Source organism: Camponotus vicinus, unplaced genomic scaffold (assembly GCF_025532165.1).
Source record: "Camponotus vicinus isolate PSW18456_S1 unplaced genomic scaffold, iyCamVici1.0 SCAF_12, whole genome shotgun sequence".
NCBI classification, from domain to species: domain Eukaryota; kingdom Metazoa; phylum Arthropoda; class Insecta; order Hymenoptera; family Formicidae; genus Camponotus; species Camponotus vicinus.
Genome location: NW_028141948.1, coordinates 744368 through 757039, shown reverse-complemented (window position 1 = coordinate 757039; position 12672 = coordinate 744368). Strand labels below are relative to the sequence as shown.

The 12672-nt window shown below is 33.3% G+C and overlaps 1 protein-coding gene across 3 annotated transcripts in view; it reads left to right on the top strand.

Annotated features, from left to right (window-relative positions):
• Window positions 1-12672, top strand: part of LOC145963389 (rap1 GTPase-activating protein 1) — a 95559-nt gene that overhangs the window by 24996 nt on the left and 57891 nt on the right. The window contains exons 1-2 of one of the 3 annotated variants that reach the window (XM_083085285.1): window positions 1521-2153; window positions 3339-4096. The exons of the other annotated variants lie outside the window; for them this stretch is intronic. Of the exons in view, the coding sequence (XP_082941411.1) occupies window positions 3840-4096 (257 nt within the window). The 5' untranslated portion in view covers window positions 1521-2153; window positions 3339-3839. Of the gene's footprint in view, window positions 1-1520; window positions 2154-3338; window positions 4097-12672 lie in introns of those variants that run through there. 3 annotated transcript variants of the gene reach the window in all.

The window sequence follows — 12672 nt, the reverse complement described above, 5'->3', positions numbered from 1 at the left end:
ACAATGTATGCCATGACTCGACATTTTCGAAGTACATATCAATCGAGTTTCGATATTTACCTGTCTAACAAATATTACTTCGTTTCATTCTGATAATTTCTTCGGGCGATTGCGATGTAGTCGCAAACATAAAATCGCGCAAAAATTATTTAAAAATTATCCATTTAAATTTATTAACATTTTTTATATTAACGCAATTAATTAAAATTATCTTTTTTTATCATAAGTTTCTTCTGAATAAAATATTTTTTAATCAAATTTAAATTTAAATTTACTTGATTAATAACAAGCCAAATGCAACACGTCAATTTCAAAGAAAATTAATTTTTTCAAAATTGAATTATTGTGCACGAGGCGCATATTTTCCTTGGTGTGAAAAATGTGTGCATGATTCAATTTGAAAGAAATTAACTAATTTTCTTTGAAACTGACGCATTATTATACGCGATCTGACTCGTACTCTATCTCGATAAATTTAAATTTGTTTTCACATTGAAAGCTTTATTAAATTCTTACTTATTTTTTGATCAATTATGTATGAAATATATATAATAGAAAAACAAAAAGTTTCCAAACTTATTTTAAAATTAAAAAAACCAATTATATTTTTCTATTACAAATATTCTACTATAAAATTCTATTATAACATTTTACAAATATTTTATTATAAATAGGTGTGTCATTGACATCACAAAAATTTAAATTCTTTACATAAATTTCCAGTATATATGACTGCAAATTAAGAATTTACTCTTATAAAAGGTTGAAGACCCTCTAATAAGAATCTTTTTTTCGTAGCAAAAATATTAGAGAAAGGAAAAGCCAAACAAAAGATATTTAATAATAAATATTCAGATATATTTAAATTTAAAACTTGTAAAGATAAATACTTGTAAATATATCTCTTTTTTATTTGATTTATTTGTTAAATTTCTAAGAAATTTTAAAAGATTTTTATTAATTATATAAAATTATATAAAATTTTTTTCTATAAACATTGAAAGAGAATTTTTATTGAATTAACATAAATTTATTTATTTAAAATACAAAATTAATTTCTATTGAAAAATAACAGTGATAGTAACAAATTTATCGTTTTCATTCAAGTGTCCAGATTCTTACTAAAGGATCTCTAATAAAACGTCTACGAGGTACTGCATCTCGATTCGCCCCAAGTAATATCGCTAGAGAAAGAGGCGTAGGTGCGCTATAAACGTGTATTCCGTAAGGAAAGAGAAAGAAAAAACATTCATACAGGAGAAAAAATACACGCGACAGTGCGTCGAAAGACGGAGATGGAAGAAGAAGGAGAGACGAGAAACGAAGAGCACGTTTCTTTCCCTCGGGGGCCTGTGCGCGCTTGAGCGCTCGGCTCTCCTTCCCCCTCCACGCGTCACTCTTACCCCCCCGGCGACCACCGCCGGGGTCTTACGGCGCCGGGGAGGGGCGCATGCGTGACGCTCGTCATGCGTCACACTTCACACTCGTTCTGTCGCGCTGTCCGCGCGCACGTGCGTCGTCGCGTCCTACGATCTCTCTTATCGTCGTTCGGTTTGCGCTCTCGATCGCGCGTGTCAGAGAGATGCAAGATTTTGCGTGCGAATCGTAGTCTCGCGGAGTGATTTCGAAATCTGAATCGCGAGTGTGTGTGTGTGTGAAGGAAGAGGAGAGTTTGTAGGACGAGATAGTGCGCGTTCATCTTTCACGTGACCTTAAACGCACTTAACCTCATGTGCAAATACGAATGCGTTGCTCTCGAATGGAAATCTCGAGATTTTTCCCTCTTGTCATCGAAACTCGGCAGGCACGAACAAAGACAACGCGAGGCCGATAATAGTGTCGAGTAGCAGTCACGGTTGATTGATCGTGATTCCGATCGTGTACCTCGGTTTTCAATTTCCATCTCTGTCACAGGAAGAAAGATACTGTTGTAGACGGTAAATCGAGTACGCGCTAATCGGTCAACTGTCACCGATAACGCTTTCGATCTCGATTGCGAACCGAAGACTACGTGCGCCTGAATCAAAGGTCTCTACGCTCGACCGAGAGTCTCTCGTTTCCAGGAAAAATCCGAGAGATACAAGAGCCGCAGATAATAGTGCGTTGTCTTTCTTCTCACTCGGAAAGGATTATTCACCTCTCTGAAGTCGATCGTAAGTAACTTGGCTGCGTAAATTCACTTTGGTTTAACTTGCTTGGGAATCGGCTTTGTTTACATATGTACAGTTTGTCATTGTCGCGTACGTGTCGTATGTTTTTTTGTTTTTTTTCTCGCTATTGTTTATTCTGGAATTTGATCACCGAGTAAAATGTTAATATGCGAGAATCCGATGATGCGCCGAGTTATATATTATTGTTTTATATAATAATATTATATATTTATTTATTTATTCGAAGAAAGAGAGAATGTGTATGTGAATATTTTAAATGCGTGAGTTTAATTCTCTGAAAGCTTTCAATTAAAAATAATATATTATTAATATATTGAAATAATTAAATAATTAATTAATATATAATTAATATAATTAATATATAATTATATATATAATATATAATATATAATAATATATAATATATAATATATAATATAATTAATATATTATATATTGAATGTGTGTGATAGGAAATCTTTTCAAGTTTTATGTTGATTATCTGAGAAGCGTTTTCTGTTTTTGTCATAAAACGGTATAATAAATTAAAGTTCTCTTTTAAATGTAATAATGCGCGATCTCTTTATGTACATTAAAGATATCGTTTGTTATCTCTATATAGATCTCGACAAATTGAAAGCTCATAAAGAAGAAACACAGTGCAAAAAAACAAGAAATTGAAAAAGGACATTTTCAAAGAATCAAATAATTGAAACGTATTTAAAACTATATTATATATTTCAGATTTTTATAAATGAATTTTCGAAACAGATTTTTCGAAAATATTCTGTTTTTACATTATTTCTTGTAAATTGAAATTGCAAGAATTGAAATCACACATTTAAAATATGGATTTTTATAATAACCTTGCATTTTAATAAGAGATCGATTCATAAGATATTTTACTAAATAATAATAATAATAATTAAATATTAAAAAAAAACTTTTACATTATTGTTCAATTTATTTGTGAGAAAACGACATTTAATATTTTAAGACGATAGATTAAAAAATTAAAAGGATTTATTTAGTTTAGTCAATCAATTCAATTTAGAGTTTAATTAAAATAAAATCCATCCACTCTTCATATACATATATATCTCTCTCTCTTCATACATATATGCATAGCTTAGCTATAAATTAAAATAACAAATGGCAAATAATCAGACTCGTCGAATATATGTATAGATTGTCCGTGCAATCAGATCCAAGTCTCGCGCGATCCATCACTATCTTCCGATGATAGGATCTCCGATCGATCTACGCGTGCCAAAAGCACACGAAAGCAACGAGAGACGTCGCGCTATCCATCAAAGGAGTACCCTCGAGCCCGCGGGCCGAGAACGCTCTCTTATCTCGATAATGGTTATCGAATAGACGAGTGCTCGGAGACTCGAGCCGAGCACGAGAGGAGGAGGGAGAGGAAGAGGACGAGAATTAAGCGCGAGAATCATCGAGCCGAGCGGAGGGCGGTCGACCTCGAGATAAGGGAGGACAGCAACGGGGAGGAGCTCGCCGATTGTAAATTATATTCACCCGCGACTGCGACGGAAAAATCAGCCGAGCCGACGAAATAATTATTGTGCGCGTCCCTCGTCTTTTTCTTCTTTTTTCGCAAAGAGAGGGAGAGAGAAAGACGGACGAGGGAAGGTGGATTAATCGCGTCATGCCGATCGCGACGTGAGTCGAATGCGAGGTCCACCACGAGGTCGTCGTCGAGGGGCGGAGAACGCGCCCGTGGCACAAAGTGATCGGCAAGGTGTCGTCGCGGCGATCCTCCATCGCCGGACAGAGGGTGACGTAAGAGGAGGAGAAGGTGGCAGAGCGGGACCGTTCGTCTGGATGCCAGTTCTCGAAGGTGGAGTGCGCAAAAGGGCCGTGCGCAAAATGCGGATGAGGATCTGCGCCGCGACCAAGGAGTCCTACACGCTTCTCTCGAAGAAACGGTAAAGTGTTTTTTTTCCCTCTATCTGATCTTGCGGGGTGTCTGCCGGAGAAACTGGAATTTTCAGGGATTTCTTTTGTATCTGGAAAAATTGAGAAATTCTATGCATATTCGAGGACTTTACTTTCCTCCCAAAAAAGTCTGATAATTTTGCTCTCGTAAACAATCGACGTGTCAAATGAATTTTAATGTATTTAAAATATATTTTTTAATATTTGCATGTTTGTATGTTCTTAACAAAATGTTGGATATACAGTACACGTTTTTCATTGCAATTTTTAGTAACAAAAAAAAAGAAACTGCAAGTGAAAAATGTTTATCCTGCGAAAGCTGCTCAGTATTTCTCTTTTTTCCAGTACATTTTTAGAAATGTAGCACTTGAAACTCGAGTGGTTCTGTGTTTTTCCATCGCAAAGTATTAATAAAAATACGCATACATTAAATGAACTTTTTTACTTTTTTAAACTACTTTAGAAAATTGCGTTGAAAAATCTTTAAAATGTTCTCTTGGGATTTTAAAGAAAAATACCTGGAAAAATCAGAATATTTTCGCAACATTCGAGCAGGCACCCTGTCTTGTTACTCCTGCAATGTGAAATTTTTTAGTCTGTAGAAATTAATCAAATTAAATATCAATTGAAGTCTTTGATTTCGCGCGTTTATCTTATTGTTAGGCTTCTCTCTTGTTCTCGCGATGCTCTAAACATTCATCCTCGCGTCCTGTGTATCCCGATTTCCGTCGAACGGTCGAATGTCCGTTCTCCTTTAGCAATTCGCTAAAGTCGAACGACGCAGCGGCCGTGGTTACAGTTAAAGCGTACGAAAGCGGAAAGAAGAGACACGAGAGCTGGAGGTTGAGAAGGGGGAGGAGGGGGCGATGAGAGTCGATCAAACCCGTAATCACAATTTACGGACGAAATATTTATGGACTGTCATTTCGTAAATTACCGCAAGATTACGGCTCGTTACACGGCTGCACTCGCGCGCGCGCAAAATCGAGGGTGAGAGAGAGAGAGAGAGAGAGAGAGAAGGAGAAAGAAACAGAGTCCGGTCGCGCGGGACGTGTAACGGGTACGCTCCAACTTTCAACGACACTGCAATCTCCGTATACGGAAAGGAGGACGATGTGAATATGCATCTCTTATCGGGGGTTGAAATTTTACGACCTGTCGCGAAATTCCTCAAAAATCTCCTTACGCTTATCCTTTCTTTTGGACTGCATAACTAAGCGCGAATTTGCAATTTTACGACCATGTATTTTGCATACATAAATCATAGAACGCGCACGTAATCACATTTAGAAAAAAAATAGGATATAAATAGGAGCATGGAAAGGGGGGGGATACACTCGTTGGTATTCGACACCGAGATGATCGATAGTCCATTAAGCTTCCTTAGCCGTATCAAGAATCGATTTATACGGCAGCTCCGAGAGAGAGAGAGAGAGTGAGGGGCGAGGGGGGGATTTAGCTCGCGGGTACAGAAATAACTTGGCTCGAGATACATAAACGCGCGAGAGTGTCTCACGATTATTGCGTAATCCGGGGTATTTCCAATCCTCCCGATTGTCCCGGGGTGAAAATCGGCCGTCGTTTAAGTCATTATGTCCACAAGCGACGAGACGTATTCACGCGTCGAGCATTCACCGCGCGAACGGAATTATAATAATTCACGGCGCGTCGTCATAAATATTCATTCGCGCGTAACCGTGTACCTTGATTATTTACACAGCTACGTATGGAAAATTATAAACGAGCCTCTTAGAACTTTTGGTGTCCGATTACCATCATCGTTGACGGATAACGACCTGGAAACCCTTCGTACGTTTATATCGCGGAGAAGTAAATGTTTCACGGTGTATTGTTCGCCAATAAAGATGAATTATTGTCCTTTTTATCGCATCGTGAACTTTCGTAACTAACTTTCGAAACTAACTCGGCGATAATTAATCGAGCGGGACTTTTCTGAAACTGTATTTAAAATGATATGATAATAAATATATTTAATGATTTCCTTATAAAATTCCTTTACATTAAATAAGAATTATAATTTATTTCCGTAAAATCGAACAATAAAATTAACAAAGTTAAACTTAAAATTCCCTCACAAGTTCTATAAAGTAAATGATAAATTATGCAAAAAACTTGTAAATTAATTAATCTAAAAATTAAATATAATATATTTAATTATTCAAAGATAAATAAATAAAGTTTCAGACATATTAATAATAAAAAATTCAAATGAAGATTAATGAAGATTGAACATATTGACATTTTATTTATTTTTAAAATATTACGTTACACGAAAAAATTTATATTGAATTTACATTTATAATTTATATTTGTATAATAAAATATATATAAATATAAAAAATAAGAATCGAAAATAAGAAATAGAAATAGAAAATGAGAAAATAATATTCAATAATTTTTTTTGTAAAGTGAAAGCTTCGTTAATCTTTTTAATTTAAATTTATAAATATTTTTTATATTTTTTGTTTTTTTGCTATGCGATTGAATGATATAAATTTTAATTTATTAAGAGTACTTGTTGAAAAAAAATGTATAAATGCGCATACTACACATCATACAGATTACATATTAAACGATGCGTTATTATGGAAATCATAAAATCGAGAGAGAAGTATCGGGGCTGTAACGTCACTCTTAATACTGATTTAGTAGTAAAGGGATTCGAGGATGAGATTGGCAAAAAGGGGTGACTAGGGATGCCCTAGGGGTGTGCAGGTATAAAGGCAAACATCTCTCTGTCTCTCTCCCTCTCTCTTTGTGATTCGAGATCGCTCGGATATAACTTTGGAAAACAATTTAGCTTGGAATATTTATTGCCTAGGGAGATGAAAAGGGAGAACAAACTTTTAGATAGGAAACACGACATACGTTGAAAGTGTTAAATTTTTCCGAAATAGATCTTTTTCAGAATCTATGTATTGGAAATGACAGCTTTTCTAAAAATTTATTGTATTTGAAATGAAACAGATTACTATTGTTTTTTTAAATATATAAAAGAATTTCTACCTATCGTTTACGCTTGTATTATTAAAGATATACCGTATTCTACGTAAAATGAAATTGATTTCTCTTTCACGAAAATTTAAATTATATTTCAAAGTTTGCGATTAACGTAAGTATATAACAAGAATGTTTTCTCTTTATCTTGTCTCCCTATTCAATGAGCTTTGTGCATATTCGAACAAGGGCAATGGGGCACTGTCCCCCCCAGGCAACAGTCGTTCTAACTCGATATGACGACAGATATAATTCGCACCTCGCGCATTTTTTTTTTTACTCCACGTTTATCCTCGAGTAGCTTCGATAGTTCGCTTCGTGTCGCATTCCAGCGTTTAAAGATTAAATTCGCTGATATTTTCCCGACGAATCTCCGCCCATGCCGGGTACGAGACGCGTGTCTATGGGGTATCTCGCATTTATCGCAAGTTTTTCATCCAAGGGAGAAATTTAAATTTTTAACAGAAAATGTTTAAAGCCCCTTTCAATGTCAAGTAACAAGTATTTAATCTAAAATGCGATTATCGAGATATATTAACGTAATTTTATGAATCTTGTAAATTGAAATTTTCTCTCCAAGAAAGGCTTTTGCCTGAATTCTGTGATAAAGGAAACAAGATTCTATCAAAAATCAGCTCTGCGGTATTTGTACAGCAAAGATAGCGAGATACATACATCCTGCATATTAACACATAAGTCGAGAACAAGTAAGCTGTGTGTTTGCGATATCTCCGACTATTCCTTCTCATTTTCTCTCCATCGTTCTGCTTCCTCTCCCCTTCTTTCATTTCGCTCTCCTCGTACGCGTTCACGCGTGTTGCAGCTGCCACGTTACAGTCTACACGCGTGTCGTTGTCGTCTCTTCTCATCTCGTCTCGTCTCCTCCTTCTCTAGCCCTCTCCTCGTTCTCTCCTAGGACCCCTCTAATAATGAATCAAAGTACTGTGTATCGCGCTTTTAGACTGTAGAACAGCGTCTAATAGCGGTGTTCTGACCCGTATTAGCAACACATTAGTCGCTATCTCAATCATTTTAATCGCGCCGTGGAATAATACGAGCTCGCAGCGTTTCATGTGTAGTTTGCGTTTACACATTTACGTTAATTATCACGATACCCGACATTTACATTTTCCACAATTAATTAATAACATTTTCCATGTAACCAATTTCATTACATTGATTCTTTTTACATTGTTTATGGCGTAATTGCTTGTTTTACCTTGCTCATTCCAGTGCAATTACCGCTAATATCTCTTAAATATAATTATGTTTTTGTTAATTACCTTTCTGATTCATCCAAATAAAATTTAAAAAAGTAAAATAAAAATAATATAAAAAAATGTTATTAATTATCACGATGACCATTTACATTTTCCATGTAATGAATTTCATTATATCAATTATTTTTTTTACACTTAATTATTTATCTTACCTTACCTACTCTAATTGCAATTGCCGTTAATGTCTTTTAAATATAATTACAATCTTGTTAATTATTTCTCTGATTCATCTATTTGAGCACAATTTTATACAAATAACTAAAATAGAGAAAAGTTTTTAATTATCACAATCGACGATTATTTACATTTTTCATATAATCAATTTCATTACGTCGATTAATTTTTTTTATATAATTTTTATTGCCTAATTGTTTATTTTTTACCTTGCTACTTTGGTTGTGCAATTATCGCTAATGTCTCTGAAGTATAATTACTCTTGTTAATTATTTCTTTTATTTATCCATTCGAGTCAAATTTTGCACAAAAAAGCAAAATAGAAAAGTGCTCTTAATTATCGCGATATTCAACGATTATTTACAATTTTCATGTAACCAATTTCATTACATCGATTAATTTTTCTTTTTTACATTTATTGGGCAACATTCATTCGTTTACTCTAAACAATTACTGCTAATATATATCGAGTATATTTCTTGTTTATTCGTTCGTATATCGAGTATAGTTCTTGTTTATCATTCGTTGATTTGTTTAAAATTCTATGAAGCATAAAATATAGAAGAGTATCCTTCCCACGCAACAATATCTCGTACTTTACGTATAATAAAAAATTAAGTGATGAAAAAATCTATGACACACTTTGCAATTATACGCGCAGTTTGCTAAGATCGCTGATACGGAAGCAATTAAATACACCATGCGGGATATTGCAACGGCAGATTTGCGATTGGATGCTCTTCTTATATATCTCATCGGCGAAAGACTTACGTCGTTAACGGTTGATTCGCTCCATCTTTTCCGTTTCTTACGCCGACGTTTCGTTCGAAGAATTATCGGATCATCGTATCGGAGTGGCGGGTACAGTTATGGAAATGAATGCCCAGTCACAGCGGCTTTAAGCGTGACTTATGGATATTAGAAGCGTAGTCCTTTCAATGTAACACACGTCCGGTATTGCCGTAACATTAAACGCGATAGATACAAATCGATCGGATCGAGGAACAAGATGCTAAATGTGAAAAGTAGTGCGCGCTACATTTTCGTGAATATCTTAATGCTGGAAGTTTCCGTTAAATTAATTACAATTCGCGGAAAATATATGCCGTCATTATTAAATTCCTCTGGCATTTTAATTTAATCTTACATGAATATATATTTTTTTTATATTTGTTATTAAATTAAATATATAATATTATATATATTTTTTATTTTAAAAAATATATAATATATAATTTATATATATTTATTTTATATATAATATAATATAATTTTATATATATTTATTATATAATTTTATATATATTATTTTATTTAATTTTATATATATTTATTTTATATATATTTTTTATTTTAAAAAATATATAAAATTATATATAATATTTTTTATCTCATACGCAATAAATTGATTGATGACTTGAGGATATTTTTCAATATTATAATTATTATAAAATATGGAATTCATATTTTCATGTAACTCAAGCATACATTTCGTTTTATAAAATTGATTATGTAAAATCAAATTAATACTTTTTATTTTTATATGCAAAAATTGATAGATTGATGACTGTAGGATATTTTTAATTTAATACGCTCTTATATTTTCTTTCTGAAATATTAATTTCCTTTCACCTGATATGATGTTTCAAACGGTTTTTTTTTTCTATAACGTGATCTTTCTCAATGAGCAGTTATCGAAACCAGAAGAGTCATTAACAACCGTTAATGATAATCGTTACACGAAGCGTATTATTATTATTATGAACGCGTAACTTTGTACGGTGATTAGTCGGCGAAACGGTTCATCCGGTAGCATCTACCGCTTTGTATGAGAGAGGGAAGAGAAAGTAAGAGCGAACGGAGATAACCGCGTGTCCGTCGGCGATAGACGCCTCATTAAGACCACCGATCCTCGAAAGGATAACTGGGACATAAATGCAACAACGCGGATATAAAATGACCAGCGTTCAGAACCCGTTTCTTATCGCGTCGACGAAATGCTATGCAAATTGTTCGATTGAGCGAACTTCTAGACTCGCATGCAAATCTGCAATCCTGATGATTTCTCCTTTTTTTCACTGTCACGAGACATTATGTTGTGGAAATGACTCATTTATCGTAGCCTTTTAAAGCACTAATAGCGAGTGATAAGGCGGAATACAATGTTTTAGTCTTCGGAAGCTCATCGTTAATCAGTCGTCGATTAAATTCTTTGTGTATAATAAAAAAAATGATAAAAAATATTAATTTAATTTCTTGTATTCAAATTGATATAAAACAAAATGTATATGTGCAAGTTAGATAAAGAAAGTATGAATTATATTGTAAATTTAAAAAAATTATTCCGTAGAATTTTTTTATTTGAAAAATATTTTTAAAAAAGTAACACAATATTGTTGAAAAATTTATATTTATTACAGCTAATTAATTATAATTATATTATCTAACCCATCGATAATAATTCTTAGACAATTTTCAAAAATACGAACGTAAAATAATTTCGGAAGAAAATAATATATATAATGAACCATTTTATTGTACTTTATCTTTGAAATTGATTAGCTTTCAGTTATATAAAATATAATTGAATGTTTTTCTGCTGCATCGAGCTTTGATTTATCTATTTTAGTATTACAGCGATGACAATGATACATTAATCTATTTTTCGTTCTATAAAATCTTTAAAAAGCCCCGACAATTAATGTTTCTTGACGATAACCGCAGGCTTAGATATAACAGTGTTGCATCATACTTTATCGCGACTTAAATAAATCTTTCAAAGTTCACTTCACTTTTCGAATGTTGAAACGCTGATTTTAATTTTAATACAAACGGGACGCAATAAAAAATAATTATATATTTCTCCCTTTTATTCTTGTTCTCAAATATATATATGTGATTATATATTACATTTACATGCATTAAATTATTGTTATATGATCTCTTAAGAGAAGCAATATATTAAAAATATAACAATAAATAATAAAAAATAAAATATAAATAAAATATAACAATATTTAAAAATATACATTAAAGCATTTTCTTTATAATAATTAGTAATAATTAATAATAATATTAATAATAATTTTTTGGCTCTGTCAGTATCACATAGATATTAATATTTCGCGTAGGGGAAATCATACGACATCCACATGGTTTAAAATTATGCGTGTTTTCCTGAAAAACGAAACAGTTGCAGAATGATATTTTGTCGAAATTTCTATATCGACAAGCATTGACCCTTCGAAGCGGGCTTATTGAGAGGGTGAATTATCGGGAGTTTTGGACAATCTATAGGGGACTGTGATGAAGATGCGAGGGATGTTGGGGGGAACGAAATTGGAGATTATGCCGAAAGTGCGTCATCCGTCGTTTCGTGTAATGTCTGTATTTACGGACGTGATGATATTTCGAGCGAGCGGACACGACTATGTCAAGAGTTCGTCGTACGTGCCTTGGCACGCGATCGAACCGGTTTCGCGGATAACGTGTAATTGCGATTTACGCAAACCCACGGTTTCCCCATCGCATCGGCGGCCGGTGAATTTGAGCAAAATAACGCGATCTATTGAATTTTCCCTAGGACAATATTTCACATATTTAACAAGGAATACGAGTTGATCAAAATTTTGTAATTATGTGAAGAATTTTATTTGTCCGGCAAATAATACATTTATAAAAAATTAAATGCAGAGTTATATACAATATGTATATTATGTATATTATATATGTATATTAAAATTTAAAAATTATTAGAATTTTCTATACGTAAAGATATATAATTTTTAATTATTTTAAATATATTATATTATTTTAAATAATTATATATTTGAAATATTACGTACATCGTATTTCTCTAAAAAGAGACATGGAAAGGTTGATCTCGATAAAATATTCAAATTGGTAACGTAAATATCAAAGTCATATCTATCAAATCTATCTAATTGTTTCAATATTATCGCAAGCATTCCATGATCTATGATTGTATCTTGACGTTACTGCGGTACCGAGAATGCTGTCTAGAGAAGGTTGATCGGCAGACTCGAGTCAAAGACGAAGCGGAGGCGAGGCAAAGGAGCCTTCTGGACAGGAAA